Source organism: Peromyscus eremicus, chromosome 23 (genome assembly GCF_949786415.1).
Source record: "Peromyscus eremicus chromosome 23, PerEre_H2_v1, whole genome shotgun sequence".
Classification (NCBI taxonomy): Eukaryota; Metazoa; Chordata; class Mammalia; order Rodentia; family Cricetidae; genus Peromyscus; species Peromyscus eremicus.
In genome coordinates this window covers 13669730-13692206 of record NC_081438.1, presented here as the reverse complement: position 1 = coordinate 13692206, position 22477 = coordinate 13669730, and the positions used below count along the sequence as shown (strand labels likewise).

The 22477-nt window shown below is 43.0% G+C and overlaps 1 protein-coding gene across 1 annotated transcript in view; it reads left to right on the top strand.

Moving 5' to 3' along the window:
* The window catches only part of Clip1 (CAP-Gly domain containing linker protein 1), a 90909-nt gene that overhangs the window by 14621 nt on the left and 53811 nt on the right, over positions 1-22477 (top strand). The window contains exons 4-10 of the mRNA XM_059249635.1: positions 3249-3373; positions 4872-5094; positions 8681-8878; positions 9414-9517; positions 10468-10528; positions 15588-15692; positions 19627-20571. Of these exons, the coding sequence (XP_059105618.1) occupies positions 3249-3373; positions 4872-5094; positions 8681-8878; positions 9414-9517; positions 10468-10528; positions 15588-15692; positions 19627-20571 (1761 nt within the window). The remainder of the gene's footprint in view (positions 1-3248; positions 3374-4871; positions 5095-8680; positions 8879-9413; positions 9518-10467; positions 10529-15587; positions 15693-19626; positions 20572-22477) is intronic.

Below are 22477 nucleotides of genomic sequence, written 5' to 3'. Positions count from 1 at the left end.
TTAGAAATAAGAAGCATTTTAACTTTAAATTATTTAAAGAAGTAAGATTTAGGAACTAACCATGGTAGCTGGACGGTGGTGGTGCACACCTTTAATTCCAGCACTGGGGTGTCAGAGGCAAGCAGATCTCTGATTTCAATGCCAGCCTGATCTGCAGAGTGAGATCCAGAACAGCCAGAGCTACACAGAGAAACTCTGTACCAAAAAATAAAAAATAAGAGAGAGAGAGGGAATGAGAGAGTGAGACACACATACACAGAGGGACTTAGAAATCTGAAATGTTTGATTTAAAATTTTAGCAGTTAAAAAAACTGCCAGGCATGGTGTTGTATGCCTGCAGTCTCAGCTCTCTCGAGGTAGAGGCAGGAGGATTGGGTATTCAAAGCCTGGCTATGCTGTGTAGCAGTACCCTTTTTTTTTTTTTTTTTTTTTTGGTTTTTCGAGACAGGATTTCTCTGTGTAGCTTTGCGCCTTTCCTGGAACTCACTTGGTAGCCCAGGCTGGCCTTGAACTCACAGAGATCTGCCTGGCTCTGCCTCCTGAGTGCTGGGATTAAAGGCGTGTGCCACCACTGCCCGGCTGCAATATCCTATTTCTAAAAACAAAAACAAAACAACAATAAAGAACTAATTGGGCAGAGACAGGGAGGTTGGGGCGATAGCTCAGTAACGCGTTCGTTCACCTGGCAAGCATGAAGACAGTCTGATCTCCAGCATCCACGTCAATGCTGAGCGTGGTAGCACACACTGCTGCTGCCACACGCTTAGAGCTAGGCCTGGGCTGGCGGGGTGGAAACAGGGAGACTGCTCAGATGCTAGCTGAATTAGCCTAATCAGCAAGCCCCAAGTCTCCTGTTTCCGTGGCAGAACAGTCAATGTGTGTGTCCAGAGAGACGTGCTCATGGTGTCTAGTCCTGTTAGGGCTTAACTCAGCAGCAGAAAGACATCAGTACATTTATGAGGGTTCAACTCTTCTACCCTAAACCCACATGCCTCCCACTAGACCCCACTTCCTGACTGTAGCACTGGAAACTAAGCCTCAGTGTGAAGATTATGTTTTGTTGTAGAGACAGGGTCTCATGTGTCTTGGGTTGTCCTTAAACTTATTATGTAATCCAGAATGACTCTGAACCTAAGGCTCTTGCCTCTACTTCCTGGGTACTGGGATTACAGGTGTTGCCACCACACCTGATATACGTGGCACTGGGGACCAAGCCCAGGGCTTTGTGTGTGCTGGGCAAGCATTCTACCAACTGAGCTGCACCCTAGCATTCAGTGTGAGTGTTAGTGGGCAGACCATATTGGAACCACTGCAATTGAGACTAGGAAATGAACCGAGATGTCAGCATTGATTATTACTAGCTATGAAAAATACCACATTTATTCTTTTTTTCTCAATGAAAAAAATTACATTTACTAATTTTATGTGTATGAATGTTTTATCTGCATGTATATATGTGTACAGGGCATTGGGACCCTTGGAACTTAAGTTACAAATGTTTATTAGCTACCATGTGGGATCCAAAACTAGATCTTCTGTAAGAATAACAAGGGCTCTTAAACAGTGAGCCATCTCTCCAGCCCGTACAATGAAGTTTTTGAAAAAGAAATAAAAAAAAAAAGAAGCCTAAGTCAGGCCTAGTAGTACAGATCTGTAATTCTGGCTATTTAGGAAGCCAAAGCAGGATGTTCAAAGCTAGCTAGACACGTGGTACACTTCTTTAGTCCCAGCGCCCAGAAGGCAGAGGCAGGTGAATCTCTGTGAGTTCGAGGCCAGCCTGGTCTACATAGTGAGTTTCAGGACAGCCAGAGCTGCACAGTGAGACCCTGTCTAATAAAAACGTTCAAGACTTGCCTGTGGTACAGATGAATTCAGTACAGGCTGGCATTTAGTGAGACCCTGTCTCAAAACAGGAAAAAGGCTGGAGCTAGAGCCCAGCCTTAGAGTGCTTGCCCAGTAGGCACAGGGCCCTGTGTTCAGTCTTCTGTACTGGGGTGGGTGAATGACAAAAGCTTAGGAAACAGGTGAGAAAAATGGAAAGCTTGTTCTGAAGAAGTGCTGTGGTTTAAATGATGCAGGTTGCTAAGGAACAGTGATTGACTTGCTGTTGCCATGTATAGACCTGGACCAAGACACAAATGTGTATTCTCATGTATGTGTGAAGGAAAACATAATAATGCTGATGGGATAATTTTGGTGATAACTAATGTTTATATATATATTGAAAATAGTTGGGAACATATTTTCAAAAAGAGTTTTGAGCATTTCGTGTGAATAAAATCGTGAGGCGTGGTATTTTTAACAGTTGTAAGGAAACAGAACCTTTACAGTAGAATCAGTCATTTTAAAGTACTTAAATTGTCTTTTTTTTTTGTTTTGTTTTGTTTTTTGTTTTTCAAGACCGTTTCTCTGTTAGCCCTGGCTGCCCTGGAACTCAAGCGATCCACCTGCCTCTCTCCCTTAACTTCTTGTGTAACCCAGGATGACTTTGAACTTCCAGGCCTCTTGCCTCCACTTCCTGAGTCTGGTATGCTTCCACTGCCCAGCGTTTAGTGCTTACATTTTCATTTGCTGTGCAATAAGTGAGTCCAAACCACACGTGTCGATTGTGTCTTTAACACCCGTACGTCACTGTGTTGAGGCAAAGGAAGTACCAGAAAATACCAAGGATCCAGAGTCACAGATGAGTTCTACTCCTCTTTGATGTTGCTGCGTTTTTTCTTTTGTAGCAAATAATTTATTTCCAACCAGGAAAGAAAGTGGCTCTGAAGTAATCAAGTATTTTTCTAAAATTTATATTATTCATTATTGTTGTGTATGTGTGTCTGTGGGCACACATTTTGTGAAATCAGCTCTTTCCTTCCACGTTTATGTGGGTACCAGGGACTGGATGCAGGTTATTAGGCTCCCGTGCTGGGGCAGCAAGTGCCCTTACCTAGTGAGCCATCCAGCTGGCCTATAGTCAAGCGTGAGAATTTCTAAGTAAGAATATTTTGGTAAAAAGCCTTAATGCGTACACACATACAGAATGTTTCATTACTGAACTACAGCAGACATCAGGTCAGTCTAGCAGTGTGTCACGCGGGTAAGTGACCCGTGTGGCTTTGGGATAACTTGACAGAGTTGAGGAGACGAAGCAAAGAAGCCGCTGATGGACGATGGAGCGCACTGCCTGTCATTTGTTAGGACCACAAAGGGGAAGCCACTGAATTCTCCCTCTGAAGTCTCCCCTTTTCTTCTTCCTGTAGGTCGGCGGCACTAAGGCTGGTGTAGTCCGGTTTCTTGGAGAGACGGACTTTGCCAAGGGGGAATGGTGTGGTGTGGAATTAGATGAGCCTTTGGGAAAGAACGATGGTGCAGTGGCCGGAACAAGGTTGGTCTGAGTTGTGTGATGTTGTGTCTCCCTCTTACATATCAGTGTGTTTCGTGAGACACTCTTCCTCTATGGAACAGCCCAGGCTAGCCTGAGACTTGTGGCAATCTTCCTGCCCAACTCAGTCTCCCAAGTATCAGGACTAAAGATATGAGCTATTGTGACTGAGAAGGAGCTATACTTTAATTTTATTGATTGATTGATTGATTGATTGAGACAGAGTCTCTCTGTGTAGTTGTGGCTGTTCTGTTAACTTGCTATGTAGACCAGTGGCCTCTATCTCACAGAGATCCACCTGCCTTTGCCTCTCAGTGCTGGGATTAAAGGTGTATACCACCACATCTAGACTTTTTTATTCTGGAGACCTAGCTAGAAAATATTTTCTGTTTGTTTGTTTTTGTTTTTAATGCATATGCACATGTGTGCATGCCAGAGGGCGACTTTGGGTGTCAGCTTCAAGATTTCTCATTGGCCTAGAGTTTACCCTTTAGGCTAGACCAGCTGACCATTGAGCACCACTTGGCCCAGCAATGATCATTTTCCTTCTGGCTTTCTTTTTTGAAAGTAGTGGGCCTCTGCAAGTTCCTGGGCACCAGGAACAGAGTTGGGGCAAACAGAAGGTAACTGCCTTTGTCAGGAAAAGAAATGTAAAATGTTTCTTCATGTCTGATAAGAATTCCAAGCTGTGCTCAGGAATTGACTGGCAAGCAGCCCCTCTGTTGTGAGAGCACCCCTGTTCTGCCCTTGGGGTACAGATGGGACTCAAGCAGTACAGAGGGCTGTAGGAGGATTTCCCATAGTTCTTTTTGGTCTCACATAGTTCAAGCTGCCCTCAAATTCCTCAGGTAGCCAAGACTGCTCCTGAGCTCCTGATCCTCTTCCTCTCCCACGTGCTTAGATTTTAGTGTATGGAGTCATGCCTGGCTTAGAATGTTTCCTCTTCAAATGCTTTGACAACCTTGGGTGCAGCAATGGGAGATGATGCATTGTTATTATTGGTGTATAGTAGGTTGATCATGACAGGATCTAGTTGACAATGACCTATGAACCATATATAAACGTTGGAACTTTAGCCCATCATGATTCACAGATAAAAAAAAAATCTCTTAGTAAAATGATTATGAAGCCATCAAGCCGCCTCACTCTTTTGTGTGTGTCCCGTGTATCAAAAACCAAACACTTGGTCTCTCACATGAAGGCAAGCCACATCCCCAGCCCCAAAGCCGTTCTTTCCTGTTACTGAAACATTGTAATTGCCACAATCTCTAGTGTCCTCAGATAACTGACATTTCTAGTTTACTTTGGGGGATCTGCCGGAGTCGTGGTTTTATTAAGTGGGGATCCCTATGTCTCCAAACATCTGTTTACATTTATCACACAGTAGAGCTACTTAGGTCCTTACATTATCTCACACATTTTGAGTTGGAGGAGTGTTTGTTTCTAGTTGTTACTTTTTGTAATTAATTATATTTGTTCCTCCTCTTTCTGTTCTCCAAAGGTATTTTCATTGTCAGCCCAAGTATGGGTTGTTTGCTCCTGTCCACAAAGTGACAAAGATCGGCTTCCCTTCCACTACACCAGCCAAAGCCAAAGCTGCCGCTGTGAGGCGAGTGATGGCCACCACGCCTGCCAGCCTGAAGCGCAGTCCGTCCGCCTCCTCTCTCAGCTCCATGAGCTCTGTGGCCTCCTCTGTGAGCAGCAAGCCCAGCCGAACAGGACTAGTAAGCCTCCTCGCCTCCTTCCCGAGGCGCCAAATGCCCACAGCCAGTGCCCTGCTTTGCCTCTATGTTCTGAGTGTTGGCTGTAGCTTGTTGTGACAGTCTCTGCAAGGCAGCTGTGGAACTGTGACTCCAGCAAGTACATGAGTTTTGGAGTGGCACTTTAACTCATCGTAGCTTTAATGTATGCTAGTCCCTGGGAAATCTGTAGCAACTACTGTTTATCCTGTGAAATGATTTGGGCCCAAATGACAGGGAAATTGGAGGGATCCCATTCATCGTGGACATAGGTCTCTTTCTCTTTGAGTTCTAACAATTTTAGGGACGAATGTATTTTGAGAGAATTTAATGCTTTCTAATTTTAGTGTAGTCTAACCCACAGCTAATGTGTGGAGTGCTCCTAGGTGGACCAGATGATTCAGACCGACCTTTTGGAGCTTGACGATGCTAGGAGCAGCCGTGTTAGGTTTTGTTGTCTCTCTCTTCGTCTCTTCCTCTTGGTCCCTTTTTCTCTCCTCCTTTGCCCACTTAGAGCATTGCGAGTGGAATCGCTAGAGTTCAAGGAACACTTCTTTCTTTTTGTTAACATGGTATGTTATTCAGATTATTTTGATGTCGTTCCCTGCCCTTAACTTCATTTCTTGGAAGTGAGGCAGATGCTGTTTATATCAGAAGTGGCAGCAAGAGTTTCCTCCCACCTGAATTCCGGACCTCGGCTTTTCGATGTGAACTTGAGGCAGCAGTTAGGAAGTTAGACAGTGACTCCAGCCCTGGGTTTCCAGTCCCTGAAGGAGGGGCGGAGACGTCTCTTATGTACCTGTGATGCTCCTCAGCCAGCCAGCTGCAGTTTCTTCCTTTTATGTACAGATACAGTAAACATGTCTCAGACCGTTTGAGTTTGCATCCTCACCAGTCCGATTACAAACGAGTCTCAGGGGAAAATGTCACAGAACCGCTGGAGTGGGGGTGAAGAACAAAGCCTTGTTCCAAAAGGCTCAGCGCATCCCAGCATGGACATCTACTCTGCTGTTCTAGGAACAGTTTCTTGGATGTGTCTCCTGGAATAACTTTTACCATCTTGTAAATTATGTCCATTTCTTGGGGAATACCAAGCTCTCCCTGCGTCCTCCGATCTCCCCTCCCAACATTTAGCAGACAAGTTCTGGTTTCTCACACCTCACTTCATTTATTGATGAAAACTGTCAGAAGAGATGTCTCCTTGTCTTGTGAGACAGCTTTATTTCTCGGGATGTTTCTGTGGAGCAGCTGTAGTTTCTGATTAAAATTACTGTGAGGGAGTATAATGGAGACACAAAATCATGTGACTTTAACTTTTCCTTGAGAGGTGTATTTCTGTCCTTGGAAGATAGAAATGGAAAAATTAATTTTTTTTTTTTGTTTTTGTTTTTTGTTTTTTGAGACAGGGTTTCTCTGTGTAGCTTTGCGCCTTTTCCTGGATCTCACTCTGTAGACCAGGCTGGCCTCGAACTCACAAAGATCCACCTGCCCTCTGCCTCCCGAGTGCTGGGATTAAAGGCGTGCGCCACCACCGCCCGGCAAATTAATATTTTTGAATTATTGGTGTGTGTGTGTGTGTGTGTGTGTGTGTGTGTGTGTGTGTGTGTGAGAGAGAGAGAGAGAGAGAGAGAGAGAGAGAGAGAGAGAGAGAGGAGAGAGGAGAGATGAGAGAGAGACTTTGGAGCTGGCATTTGTGGGACACTGGTTTCTTAGGTGAGTGCTGGAATCAGAACTCTGGTCCTCGTGATTTCACAGCAAGTACTCTCAGCCACTGAGCCATCTCTAGAGACCCCAGAAAAGTTAGTATTTTCAGTTAATTCTTCAGTAGCTATAGTGTCCTACCTTTATTTCCTGTGCTGCTCTGATTTGTGCATAGTACTTGTTTTTTATCTTCACAATTGCCAGCACCCAGCTTTGCAGACATGGTGCTGTTGAATGGAGTAGATTACAATCCAGTGCTGAAACTGAAGTGTTTGACCTAGTCATTTGCATGCCGTTCCACAGCTAACCCTGCATTTCTTTGGGGTTTTACCCATTCTTCAGTGTCCCTATGAGTTTTCATGGGCCCTTGAAGCAAATCTCTGCACATGGTTTGGTGACCTCACACTTAATGTACTCAAGGAGATGTTAGTGAGAAATATAACTTAACCATGCAGCGAGGAGGGGAAAGCTGGTCTAATGTTAAAAAGAGAGAAATAGAATTTGCTCCCAATATGTTTAAATAATTCAGGAAAGTCCACAAAATGAGCGGCAAAAGGCAGTGTGAGTTCGATTGGATTCCTTTGCTCTCATAGTCATCCAATTGCTGGACCATTAATTGACGAAGACCCCACTGTCTGCTCCCTGAGATGAGGCTCAGTAGACTGACGGAGAGTACTTGGGTGACAAATAAGCTTTGTTTGCAGAAGCAAAGGCTGAGTTGATCTGGAGCCAGCACTTGCTAAGTCAAGGCCACGGAGAAATGCTCACTAAGGATGGGGCCATTTCCAAACACCCTCCCAGCCTGTGGGAGCCTGCAGAGAGGAATGTGCTTTACTTTGCCCAGTTACCTGTTACTACTTACGCAGAGTCATCTCCTCTGGGCTTTATGTGACTGTTAGCTTCAATACAGATGTAGTGAAACAACAGAGATTAATAGATGGTAAGAAGACACATTCTTTCTCAGGGTCCCCAGCCCTTGTCTCTGCCATCTCCTGTCCTCCTGTTTCCCTTCTTCCTTCCTGTCTTCTTCCCACTCACCATTTCTTTTCCTTCTGTGTGTGTCTGTCTGACTGTCTGTCTTTACCCAGACTTCTCTTAAATCTTATAAATATCTAGTGACTGGGATCCAAGTCCTAGAGGCCAGGCTCCAGCATGATACCTCCCATGTTTCTCTTTGCAAAGAAAGATGAAGGAAATCCTGACAAAAATCCAACTGTTTCATCAGTTGAAAAGATGTAACTCTGAGGCTGATGTCTTCATTTCCGAATGATGTTTGGAAGCTTTAAAAACTCTTAGCCTTAAGGCCAATCAGAAGGTTGGCCGGACGTCATCATTCGAAGATAGCTTAAAGAACCTTGAGGATGTTTTGTTTTGTTTTGAGACGGTTCTACTCTGTAGCCCAGGCTGTCCTAGAGCTTACTGGTAGTCCCCCTGCCTCAGCTTCCTGAGTCCTGCATTACAGGTGTGAACCACTATATCTGGCTTTAGAGAAACTTTTTTTTTTTAATTTTTTTTTTTTTTTTAATTTTGCAATACAGTTCAGTTCTACATATCAGCCACGGATTCTTTTAAAATGGGTTTTGTGAAAACTGTCTAGATTCCTACAGGCCCTTTCAGCTGAGCTCAGAGTACCCATGTTTGAGCTCCACATTCATCTTCTAAACATCTTCTGAACTTTGCTATGAGTTTGTTTATCGTTGTTGTGTTTTTTAAGTGGTCTTGTCTTCTTGGTGAGAACTTGGCCTAATATGTTGCCAACCCCCAAGCTGGGCAGCACTTCTGCTTTGCTGAGGAGAGGCCTGCTCTGCATGCGCTGCTCACTCCTCCCCACAGCACCATCGCCCTTCACTTCTCTGACTTTCCTTTGCAGTTGACTGAAACCTCCTCCCGCTACGCCCGCAAGATCTCGGGCACCACTGCCCTCCAGGAGGCCTTGAAGGAGAAGCAGCAGCACATTGAACAGCTGCTGGCTGAGCGAGACCTGGAGCGGGCCGAAGTGGCCAAGGCTACCAGCCACGTGGGGGAGATAGAGCAGGAGCTAGCCCTGGCCCGAGATGGGCATGACCAGGTGAAGTCTGGTGTTGATCTTGTGGATATGGTGGTGGTTTCTAAATTGAGCGATGAGGCTAAAAAAGCGTGCCTGGTGTTTGGAGCCAGGGAGTTGATCTGAACATAGGAAATGAGTTTCAATTTCTTTTCTGAGCTTGTTGGAAAGCTGTGGTCTGGGTGCCAGTTTCCATCATCATAAAGCTTTGTTCTTCTTGATTTTACCTTAGCCATTTGGTCTTTATGTCTAGGCTTTGAATCTGTCTGTATTAACTGATGATTACTAGGGCCTTAGTGATCACAGGTGGTGTGTGTAGATTATTATTGACATATGTTTCATATTGGAAAAGCTAAGACTTGTTTTACTGCCCTCCCTCTCTTGCTATATGATGTGGAGTTTTTTGTCATCTAGTTTCCAGGAGAGTTGCCAGGAATAACCTACTAAGATAGAAAGTATTAGAATGTATCAAGACTGATGCCTACCCATCACGGTCACACTTAGCCATACCCATTTGGAGTTATCCCTGGGCTACTCACTGACATCCTTGCTTCCCCAGCATGTCCTGGAACTGGAGGCCAAGATGGACCAGCTGCGAACAATGGTAGAAGCCGCTGACAGGGAGAAAGTGGAGCTCCTCAACCAACTAGAAGAGGAGAAAAGGTGATCCTTGACTGTAATCTCTTCCTTTCCAGTGATGTTGTAGCAAGAAATTTACTGTCAACAACCAAGGGAATGACTGAACTCTGCTGTGTGAAGAGAGTGGGCACTGATGGAGCTTTTCCAGGAAACGTGGCATCATTTAGACACGACTTGATTATCATATACTTATTGCCACTGAATGCTAAACCTCCAAAAGGTAGCTTTAGTCAGCATTACTAAAGGAAATTCCAGCCGAGTTTCACTTACCTAGCCTGTATAAAGAAACTTAATCTTTTTGTTTGTTTTTTGTTTTGTTTTTCAAGACAAGGTTTCTCTGTGTAGCCCAGGCTGCCCTTGAACTCACTCTGTAGACCATACTGGTCTCGAACTCAGAGATCCTCCTGCCTCTGTCTCCTGAGTGTTGGGATTAAAGGCATGTGTCACCAAGCCTGGCTAAGACTTTTTTTTTTTTTTTAAATTTTTATGTTCATTGGTGTTTTGCCTACATGTATGTCTGAGTGAGGGTGCCAGATTCTCTGGAACTGGAGTTACAGACAGTTGGGAGCTTCCATATGGGTACTGAAAACTGAACCCGGGTCCTCTGGAAGAGCAGATAGTGCTCTTAACCGCTGAGCCATCTCTCCAGCCCCCTGGCTGATCTTATCTTGATTGATTGATCCATTATGGTTTATGTGCCCAAGGAAAACAATTCATTTTTTTTCTTTTCAAAATATTTTACCTTATGCCTTCTAGAGTTGATACGTAGATAAAATTTTGGAATTTCTAAATAATTACAGCCCAGCTTTTGTGCAGTAGTGCTCTGAAGATGCATGCCTTTATTTTTGGTGTCTCTAAGGTGTTTGTTTTCATCACCGGACACTGAATTCACCAGGGTGCTGCTCTTACTTTCTGCTGGGGGGTGAGGTATTTTTTAGCACTTTCTCAGGGCTTTGTTTTGGTTTACCCCACAGGAAGGTTGAGGACCTTCAGTTCCGTGTAGAAGAAGAATCAATCACCAAAGGCGATCTTGAGGTAAACCCTTCCAGCTCTCTAAAGCCTTTATGGATGCCAGTATTGAGAAATATGGGTGACACACTGGGCCAGCTGTCCTTGTCAGAACAGCCGGTCAAGAGGATGACAGGCATCCTGCCTCTGGCCCGCTTGGGTTATGCTGAGGTGATGGTTGGTCTTTGTGCCTGTGATTGCGGTACCCTAATTCATGTGGCAAATTGAAATGCTCAGAACTCTTCTCATGCTTCAAAATTAAAAGCTATGAATTGGATTTAATCAAGTCATAAATCTGGCAGTGTGTCCTAAGGCAGTCTTAAGTAAGTCTCTGCTTGTTCCTCTGATGTTGGAAATAGCATTTTCAAAGAACTTAATTTCAACATAATAGTGCATAACAAAGCATTCTTGTTGTGGCTTGGCTTTGTGCTGTAGTGGGGCAGAATAAATCTTTTATAACCCTATAAAAGTAAATGATGTGTTCTCATAGTTTATTTTATTCTTTTGGTGTCAGAGATTGATAGTTTCTTTTTAAAATAATGTAGTTACCAGAGCAAAAACCAGGAACAATTAATGCCACTTCTATGGCATACTTCAAAGTCACCCATTTTCCTTTAAAAGTAGGTTTCTTATCTTCTTAACATTTACTCCTACTAGTTTTGAATTAGATACTGCTGTTAAATGGTTTTGATGCTTTTTAAGCCACTGCCACATATATGACAAATATAAATTATTAGCTTTTTCAAAATTTGAAGATTCTGAATAGCATTTTAGTAAAAATTGCACTTATTTATATAGTTTTTGGATATTGGGCAGAGCTAGAGACATGGCCTCACTATGTAGCTGGCTGGTCTGGAACTCACAATTCAAATCAGGCTTGCCTCAGATTTACAGTAATCCTCCTGCCTTTGTCTCCCAAGTGCTGGGATTGCAGCCATGCACCACCATGCCCAGCGGAAGAGAGATGTCGGTTGGGTTTGGTTTTGTTTTTTTTTCCACCATCAGGATTTTGGAGTCTGTTGGCTTAAATTTCAGGAGTCTTTCCAAACAGAAACTCTGATTTCCTTGGAAATAAAATATATTTTTATAGTCAATAAAGAATAAAGGGAACATTTTCTGAGTTCTGATTTTATAAGGTCTAGAATTTAATGGCGTCTTAATAATTTAATAGAAACCTTCTTCACTCATCTCATATATAGTCACATCCTCTAGTTGACCTTTGTGTTGTCGTCATCCATTTAAAAACACCCCAAAGTCTCATTAGAAGTTTCATACCATCATCTCATTCATGAGAATTACCACCTCTGGAGGTTGGCAAAGGTTGAGTTAAAATATTTACGTTAGCAGTAGGGTAGTATAGTCTGTCTGATAAACTTACTTGAAATTAATCAAATAAAGTTATATTGAAACCCTAACACAGACTGAAACTTTAGTTGAATCTCTTTTGTTGTTGTTTACTTTTCTTTTTTTTTTTTTATTTTTTTACTGATAGCAAAAGAGCCAGTTTTCTGAAGATCCTGAGAATGTAAGAGGGCACTTAACTGTGTGGATATTTCCCTTAACACAGTTTGGTTCCAGATTAAAATGCTTATTGATACACTCAAATACTAACTGCATAATCTGACCTTGGGACTTTCCCCTAGTAGTTCTGTGCATGTGGCTTTCAAAGCAAGTGCATTTGTATCTTTAAGAAACTGTATGTGATGACTGAGCTCTGTGGATTCATTTGTTTAATGTTAGGTAAATATTTGCTTTTTAAAGAACTTTTGCTAAAAAGGAAAGAAACTGTCTGAGGGCATGGCCTCCTTCGCTTCATTCACTGTTTTCTAACTTTGCTAGAGTTACTTCAGAAGGGATGACAGCTGAGGGAAGTATAAACAGCTGAGATGGAGAGCTGCAGAGATGCTGGGAGATACTTCCCAAGTAGTCTGGCCTCCCGCGTCCCCAGCCTAGGTGCTCCCGGTTGCTTCTGTGCGTGCTCCCACTGCCAGCCAGTGTAGCTGATAAGAAATGCAAGCTGCTGTTTATCCCTCCTCTCTGTACGTAGAGGCCAGAATTCTTCCTGGATATGCAGGGTAGTTTAAGTTTGCGTCACTGAGGGAGCTTTTCCTAGCAGCAGTGCTACCCGTGTGGTGCTGTTTCCCCCCTCTCCTTACTGAGATTCAGTACCCCATGTAGAACCCCGAAGGGGCCTGCAGAACATTGCTTTATACACCCCGCCCACTGTGCTACCGACGGAGAAGACCCAAAACCTCTCGCTTTGATTTGCCAGCTCAAAGGAACAAAATCAAAACAAAGCATCCTTTTTCTTCTTACCACCTATTGAGCTGAAATAGAGAACTCACATTGACATTTTGATGAGGGGTGCCTTTTTGCGAAGCTACTTCAGTGATCTGGGTCTCTCTCTTCTCTTCATCCAGAACAGGTTCTGCTGCCTCCAATGTCAGTGTGCATGGGACCCCCCTCCTGCCTCTCTGTGCGCTTCTTGCAAGGCCTTTGCTCTCTTTCCAAGCCCCTGCCCCAAGAGTTTCCTCTTGGGACAGCGCATCTTAGTCTCAGAAAGCAATCATTTTAAAGGGCTGTCCTGCTCAGTGGCACACTTTTACCACAGGCTGTGACATGGAGGTGGATCACGGGTCCTCTTGCTGCTGACTGGTAAAAGTCCACTGTGGAGCATCCCCTTCTATAACAGGGAGAGGGCATGGGAGAGGGCAGGGTGCTCTGTTTCACTCAGCTGGACGGTCTGAATTTCGGGAATAGTACATGGATGTTTTTTCCTTTTCTTTCTTTTTCCTTTTTCTTCCTTTTTTTTTGGTCTTTCGAGACACTTTTTCTGTATAGTCCTGGCTGTCCTGGAACTCACTCTGTATGTAGACCAAGCTGGCCTTGAACTCACAGATCCACCTGCCTCTGCCTCACCCCGGCCCCTGTGCTGGGATTAAAGGCATGCACCAGTACCACCTAGCTCTCTTTTCTTTTTTTAAAGATTGAGTCTTACTTTGTAACCCAGGATGGCCTTGAACCTGTGGTGATCCTTCTGCCTCAAGCTGCTCAGTGCTGGGATTGCAAGTAAGAGCCTCCTCTCTTGGCCTAGAACTTGCGCTATAACCTGGCCTCTGCCTCTTGATCTCCCTGTCTCTGCTTCCTTGGGTGCTGGGACTATATAGGCTTGCATCACCATGCCTGGCTGGATATTTGTTTTTTATCTGCACATAGTGAGTGACTTTTTCCTTTTGTTTGAATTCCTGAAGCTATAACTCTAACCATGTATATCTGGATTAAGTCATTTTCTTGTGAAGGAGAGTGTTGAACAGCTTCTCTGTGCAGCACACGTGGATACAGGGGACTATCTAGACAACAGAATATAGACAGTGTAAGTGAAGAATGTTTTTAAAAAAAGCCTTGTGTCTGAGTGTGGTAGTGCACACATACAATCCCAGGATGTAGTGGCAGGTGGATCTCTCTGAGATCTGTTCTACATGGAGTTCCAGGCCAGCCAGGACTACATAATAAGATCCTGTCTTAAAAAATGTTTTCTGTTCACTTTTTAAATACCCCACGATGGTTGTTCATGCCTGGTTTATAAGCAAAGTGACCCCTTGAGTACCTCGCAAGTCATCAGCAGAGCAGTGAACATGTTCACAGCTTTGACTCTCTACTCAGGCTCTGTCCTACTCAGTTCACTTTGTTAGGACCTCTGTTGTAATTTTCTCACTGCCCATAATTGTTCAGATCTTAGTTAGTCCTAATATTGCCAGTCAGCTGTTCCAGGGGCCAGTTGGGTAGGCGAGATGGTGGGGGGAGTACTTGGAGACTCAGATCAGGATTATTTCAAGTGGAGCAAGACTCGGCCACACTTGAGTCTGTTAGGCACAGGGAACCTCCTGGGTCCCAAGCAGGAAACTGAGTTGTGGAAAGGGAGTCGAAATGACTGAGGTTTCGAGGGCCCCACTCCTGCTAGAGTCTTAACAGATCTCTCAGCATGGTTGCACTGCCAGCCTTTCCTATCTTCTGAGCTGGGAAAGAATGGCTTCGTTTCAGGATAAAAATAAGTCCCTTGCATTTGGAGCGTAGTTTTTCTTTGGCTCTGATCTCCTTAATTGGCTTTTTCAGAGGAAGAGGCAGTGGTGGGTGATCATTACTAACTGCCTTTGTGATCTTGAATCCTCCGTTCTTCTCCACAGAGAGCTAAGCCTTTGAGAAGTCCTGGTTGGGAGGGAGTTAGCGCTTCTACAGCCCTTGTCCCGCTGTAGAGAACCTCAAACAGAGTGCACCACCCACTTCCGCAGACACAGCCGGCCAGGGCGCCTCGGCTCTGGCTTCCCCAGCCTGTTTTATTTGTTTATGTATGTATAATTCGTCTTTTGAGACAAGGTCTTACCCTATAGCCCAGCCCTTAAACTCACTGTGTTAGCTCAGGCTAGCCTCATACTTGCAGCAGTCCTCCTGCCTCAGCTACCCAAGTGCTGGGATTGTAGACCTAAGTCACCACAGCCAGCCTAGATTCTTCTTACTAAGATGACTCTTCTACCCTTTTTTTTTTTTTTTTAATTTTTTTTTATTACAAGTTGTTTTCCAGATCCTACAGTCTGCTCTGGGGACCTACTGAGTGCTTGAAGACTTGGGGCATTGTCTTTTTCCACATATAGATGAAAGTGATGATCTTTTCGTGAAGTCCCTGAGTCAGTTCCGTACACATTAATGTGAAGTAGCCGTGGGGGAGGGGCGGGGAAGACGATAGTCAGAGGAGCATTAACTGTTCTAATTTGTGCTGATAAACTTCACTTATCAAGATAACATTTTTGGCTGCATGCATCTGAAACTTCATCTGGCCTCATGTGTTCTCCATGGTTTTCTTTCTCAACAGACTAGCTCATGTCCTCCTCCCACTTTCGTTCCTTTGTCCGTGTGTCCATCCTCACCCCTCCGTCCCCTGGCAGCTCCATCCTGTTCTCTCTCTGTCCCCTTTGTGTTCTTCCTTTGGCAGGAAGTACTGGTGGCTCAGCCTGCATGCCGCTCTCTCTCCTCCTGTGCTGGCATGTCATGGTGGCACTGTTGTGTTCTTTTCCTCTTCCTTTACTAACAGACGCAGACCAAACTGGAGCATGCCCGCATTAAGGAGCTTGAACAGAGCCTGCTCTTTGAAAAGACCAAAGCTGACAAACTCCAGAGGGAGTTAGAAGACACTAGGGTAATGGTTTTCACTATTTCATGAAGCAGCTTCACGCGTGTGAGGGGTGGACACATCGGGTGACGTGCCTGCTGGTGGCCTGAGCCTTGACCCAGTGGTTCAGCCTGAGGTCGGTCTCAGGACCGCTCAGGTATTCACAAGCGTAGAGTGATGAGTAGGTACAGGTGTTTCATGTCAAGTATTTTGTCAGAAGTAAAGACTCAACCCAAATCAAGATGAGAGACCTTATAACCATAAAAACCTCCCTGGTTACCCAAAACTGTATTTCAGGTTCTTGTATTAATACTTTGAAATACTCCTCTCCAGTTCCCACAAGCAGTCGGTTATCCTCTTGTTCTCATATTCCTAGTTACAAGGTTTTCTAAATAATTTATGCTACTGGCCTGTTGGGAAAAAGAAATGGAAACATCAGCTCTTTTTGATGAGAATTAAGGACTTTGACCCCAATTATCTTTTTCTTTTCTTTTCTCCTCTTGATGGCTGAGCTCACATCCCCCTCTCTCTGTCACCAAGGTTAAAAATCTCAGAGGTTAGGAAGGACAGGTGTGTTAGGAAAAGAATGACTCCTTTTGGGGCCAGGCCATCAGTCCTGTTTTAATTGGTGTATTAGAGCACCTGGAGAGGGGTCAGCCACACATTCTAAGTGCTTTGTATTATCCAGCCTTTTCATGATCCTGGGAAGTAGGTGGTATTTTTCTCTCCCTTTCTGTAGACTCTTACAGAGTAAGGACACTAAGCACAGAGATGTTCAATCTTTGTTGAAGATGACACAGCAGGATAGTAAGAATGGAGCCAGGGTGTCCTTCTGGGTCACGTGGCTCCAGAGTCTGTACTCTTAACCATTACAGGAGAGAATCTTTTAATTTGTGCTAAAAGAAATACTCAGAATCACTCACATGTAAAAATATATATTCATGTATGTACCTGTTAATCATGTTTGCCCGTGATTGGCCTTAACTTTAAATTTTCAAAAATGACTTTGTATCTATCTGATCAATTTGTTACCTCGACTTTTCTTTTGAATCAATAGTATTTGTAGGAATTCTCTTGGTGTGAAATCATTGATATAAAAATCTAGACAATGAATAGTCTTCCTTTTCTCAATCATAAATTTTTGTTTTCTAATAAAGAAAAAGGGTAGGGAGGTAGCTCATCTGGTAACGTGTTTGCCTTGCAAGCATGAGGATCTGAGGTTAGTCCTCAGAACCCAAGGGGGAAAAAAGCCAGGCGTGGTAGTGCACGCTTATAATCTCAGCCCTGGGGAGGCCGAGACAGGACTCCTGAAGCTTGCTTGCCAGCTACTCAGTCTGGTCTATTTGGCAAACTTCAAGTCAATGAGAGACCCCGTTTCAAAAACCAAGGTGGACAGAGCCCAAGGAAAGACACTTGAGATTGTCATCCGGCTTCCACATACACATACACACATGCAGACACACGGGTGTGTACACAGCCACACACAGATACAGATGTAGTCATAAATGAGTAAATAAATAATGCTGGGCATAGTGGCTTATGCCTGTAACCCTAGCACTTGGGAGACTGAGGCAGGAGGATTGCCACAAGTTCAGGGCTAGCCTGGGCCACACAGACCAAAGCCAGCCTCAGTACAGAGTAAGACTGTCTGAAAAAAACAAACACAAAAAAGAGAAGGAAGAAATGGTTTCAGTTGGCTTCAGAAATGAAGGAAAGATCCCAGCATGTAATTTGGTAGGGAAAAAGAAAACGAGAAAAGAATAAGTGATAATTTGGTACCATTTCTTTACAACCTGAGGACGCAAGACTTGATCTGGGAAATACATGGGGCTTAGGAGATAGAGTCACCCTTTGGTGTGACTGAAGTAAGGAAATACAGTTTTTACTTCTAACTGTCCTCCCGTGTCTTAGTTTTGTCAGCAAACAAATTTACTATTTTCTGGTTTTGTGCTGGATAAGGGACCCATTTGCAAATGGACTTCTGCAGCCATTTTAAATTAGAGTTTACAACCTTCCATAACCAATGGCGTCTTCTATTGGTCCTCACTCTTGGCTTGTCAAGTGTGAAAATGACCAGTGGTCCATCGAATCCCTGTACCACCTGCAGTTCTTTTCAGGAAGCATTTTAGAACTTCCCTAAGCCTGGTGGTGTAGAAATGTGAGAAGAATAAGAAACAGTTCCTGACTTAAGGCCATAAACTAGCAGGAGAATTGAGACTGAGGGCAGGCTTTGTGGAATAAAATTTAAAGGAGAAGTGACAGAATGCCACATCGAGAACCATTATCCTGTTTTTTTCATTGCTGTTCACTTGGCATTCTCTCAATTGACAGTTTTGTTGTGACTAAGAACTGTCACACGGGATTTGATTTATCTATGCTATAACCTTGTAGCAAGGGGTTCATTGATGCTTTATATCTTAGTTGTAGGTAAGCAATTCATGGATCCTCCCCTTTCTAGAGAACAGAATATAAATGAATTAACCTGATTAATCTGAAGCATCTATATAACCACAAATACCACAACTTCAGTCAGTTCCAGAGCAGTCAGTGACTGCGATGCATCCCTCTCTCTTTTCTTCTGGACATCTTACTGAGCATCACAGCATGCTGCCATGGGCAGAGGAAGCAGAAGGCACTTGTCCTGTGTTCTCTGTCCCAGTAAAGGCAATGTGGGCTGAGTCTAAAATTAGGAAAAGTTTGGATTATTGAAATCGGGGACCACTGGGATTTTAAAACCATTTGTATCCCCTTCTATTTCCCAGATTAGTTAAGTGATTTTTATGTTGTAAGATACCATTTTTCACATATTCTTTGTACCAAGCTGAGAGCCTGTGAGGAAGCAGTAGAGAAACTTTCTAAGACTGAAAGGCATAAGTTGAGAAGGTATTTTTTTCCTTAAAACTCCAGAGCTCAGATAGAATCAAAGTGTGTGGAGGTAGCAAGAGTCTTGCAGTTAAATCCTACATTCCGTTTGTATACATACTTATGTTGAGAACCACTGGGTTGGGGAAACAAGACGTGTACGGCAGAGTGTTGACAGTTACAAAGACCAGAAAGGGGTCTTTCTATGAGAGTCCAGTGTATATTTGCAGGTAAGTCATCTTTTAATGTTATTTTAAAAAGCCAGTAAATTCTTCATTATCCAACCTAGGTTTTTATCCTACAGATGATGCATTTCTCACAGAAACACGGGTAATTTTAGGTCTCTTATACCTGCTATCTAATAGAAGTATAATACAAAGCCACATATACAGAATCTTAATTTTATGATACCCACATGAACTGTTTAGTAAGTTAGAGGTGAAATTAATTGGAATAATATGTAAAAAGCCCGTATATTTAAAATGTTATTTCACCATACAATGACGATTAAAATCATTAGGATATTTTGTCTGTTTTTCTCTGAGTCTTCCAATCCTGATGCACATCCTGCTTCCGATGAGCCACATTTCAGTGCTCAGCCGTATGTGGTTAGCAATGGTGCGTGCTTTACCTGACAGTTCAGGCTTTAACCACCAGCATCAGGTGGAGTAGCCCCTGAAGTGCTGTGCAGTTGGGTGAAGGAAGAACAACTGACCCAGGGAGCTTGCTTTCCTCCAGGAGGCAGATTACTGAGCACTTTGGGAGCTACTGTTTCTGTTAACTTATTATCAGTTAATGAGTGCTTCCTGGTTTAAGTGTCTTTAGAGGAGAAACAGATTTTCTTGGAGTGGGGGAAGCTCAATATTCTTTTGAGATTTCATGATGGTGGAAGTTTGCTAAAGATTATAATTCTATATTAGAGGCTCCATAATTGAGTTTAAGCCATTATCTCAGTGAGGTAGACATTAATTCCTACATGAAATGTAATAGCTCTACTTTGCTTGATTCTGGGTGGTTTGTAAAGAGCTTCAGAAATAAGGAAAGTCATCAGTGATTTGTTATTTCAGTGCTCTCTGTTTCTTATGACTGCTGTTAATAGGTGGCTACAGTATCAGAAAAGTCCCGAATAATGGAACTAGAGAAAGACCTAGCATTGAGAGTACAGGAAGTAGCTGAGCTCCGAAGAAGGCTAGAGTCCAGTAAACCTCCCGGGGATGTGGATATGTCTCTTTCTCTTTTGCAAGAAATAAGTGCTTTGCAAGAAAAGCTAGAAGCCACACGTACTGACCACCGGAGTGAGGTGACTTCTCTGAAGGACCACTTTGGAGCTCGGGAAGAAACATTTCAGAAGGAGATCAAGGCTCTGCACACCGCCACTGAAAAGCTTTCCAAAGAGAACGAGTCCTTAAGAAGCAAGCTTGACCATGCAAACAAGGAAAATTCAGACGTGATAGCTCTGTGGAAGTCTAAGCTGGAGACCGCCATTGGATCCCACCAACAGGCAATGGAGGAGCTGAAGGTATCTTTCAGTAAAGGAATTGGAACAGACTCAGCCGAATTTGCCGAGTTAAAGACACAAATAGAGAGACTGAGACTAGACTATCAGCATGAAATAGAAGCTTTACAGAATAAACAGGACTCTGAGCGGTCTGCTCACGCTAAAGAGGTGGAGACCCTGAAGACCAAGCTGATGCAAATCATTAAAGAGAAGGAGGACAGCTTGGAGGCTGTTAAGTCGAGACTGGACAGTGCAGAAGACCAGCATCTAGTGGAAATGGAGGACACGTTAAACAAACTGCAGGAGGCTGAAATAAAGGTAAAGGAGCTAGAGGTTCTGCAAGCCAAGTACAATGAACAAACCAAGGTCATTGGTAATTTTACATCACAGCTCAAGGTTGTCGAAGAACAGCTCTTGGATCTTGATGCGCTTCGGAAAGCCAATTCCGAAGGTAAATTGGAAATCGAGACACTTAGACAGCAGCTTGAGGGAGCTGAAAAGCAGATTAAAAATTTAGAGATGGAAAGGAACGCTGAAAGTGGCAAGGTTTGTATTGACATCTTCCATCATTTTTTTTTTTTTTTACTGTTTTCCATTTGTTAGTTTGCATTGTATGTTACCTTTGAGTTGAAGTCATTTGTCTTTAAAATCCCTGGTTTAACAGGAATTGTGTGGTGCACCCACTTGAGTATAATAGAATACCTTCTGAGGATCTCAAGTATGGTTTTATCTGAGATCAGAGCAAATAATGACCAGCTGTATGAATTTTGGTTTCCTATCATCTGGAAACCTTATCTGCTACTTTATCTCCTGACCATGATATAAACTCCTATTTAAGTTTAATTCTAGGGTGTTAAAAAATAGAGCTGCTTAAAAAAAAAATCTGTTTAAAATAGAGCTAACTCCCTAAAACAGTGGTATAAGATGAATATGAAGGAGAGAGAGAGAAAGAGAGTAAATGGATGTTTCCTGTCCTGACTGCCCGGTCCCAAATAACTGACTCAGAGGCTGAATGTGAATTATGAATGCTCGGCTGACAGCTCAAGCTTGTTACTAGCTAACTCTTACACTTAAATTAACCCATATTTCTATCTATGTTTCGCCACGTGGCTCATGGCTTGTTAGCTAATTTTTACATGTCCTGCTTGTTCGGTGGCTGGCTGGCGTCTCTCTCTGGACTCCCCTGACTTTGCCCTCATTCTTCACATCATTCTCAGTTTGACTTTCCCACTTACGTTCCTGCCCAGCTACTGGCCTGTCAGCATTTTATTAACCAATGAGAGTAATACATATTCATAGTGTAGAAAAAGATTGTTTCACAACATTTTCCCCTTTGTCTAATTGAAAAGGAAGGTTTTAATTTTAATATAGTAAAACTATATACAGCAAAAATAGTTAAGTAAGAATTATAGTAACACTATTAAATCCATTTGCATTTGGCAGTATTAGAGAAAACAATTATGTATCTTAACTTGGTGGGTCTAAAGTTTTATATCTAATTTATTTTCTATTATAGCTAAGAAAACATTATAATTATAACTATTTAGTCTTCAACTCCATCAATGACCCCAGAAGGATGAAATGTTACCTAATGACAGGGACATCAGGCTGTCTGGACAGTCACCCAAATTTCCTCTGAAATGTGGATATAGTTTTCTAGACTACTTCCTGATGATTGGGGGTGCTGGTAATCTTTGGGCACCCTGAGAAAATTCAGGATTATGGTCAAGTCTTGACTCTGTAAGGCTGGATCATCTCATCCAGCAGCCTTGAAGCCTTTCTGAATGCAGAACTCAGAGGAAGCTGCAAGAGAGGCACTCTGAAATGTTGGATCATCTGGGCCATCTGCTCCCATTGGAGATTTTTCAGGGGGTCTTTCTTCATCAAACCTGATTTTTCTTAACCCAGAATGAATCCAGAGCCTGTCATTTCCTGTGGAAATAAAAGTAGAACCTCTTTCCCAAAGTAACATATGTTTTGCCTAAAATTTAAAGTCAAGATATTTTAAAAATATATAGGTTGGTTAATCTAGCAGCTTTCATAATCAAATGTCTCTTAGCACATATCATTTATTCATTATTAGTCAAAAATTTTACAGACAACACAATAACATACAGTATCCAGACTCTTTGTATATTTTCCATCTTTATGTGGCTTATTATACTTTTTTTTATTACTCTATTCCTTTTTTAAGGACTTTATTTTAAAACTATAATTTTTAATCTAAGACTGTGTATATTCTTTTCTCTCTCTCCCAAGTCTATGCATATTTTTTAAACACACTGACCCATTTAGAGGTCTTTTTGTTTGAATCTGTCCTTACTTTGTATCTCTAACCTTTTCTGTCTGCATAAGCAATACAACTGCTATGTAACTTAAATCATGACTTGCTGGTGCTGGCTCCTCCCCCTTGGTTCCCCAAGAGTCTAGTCTCAGTGGTAGAGGCATGTTT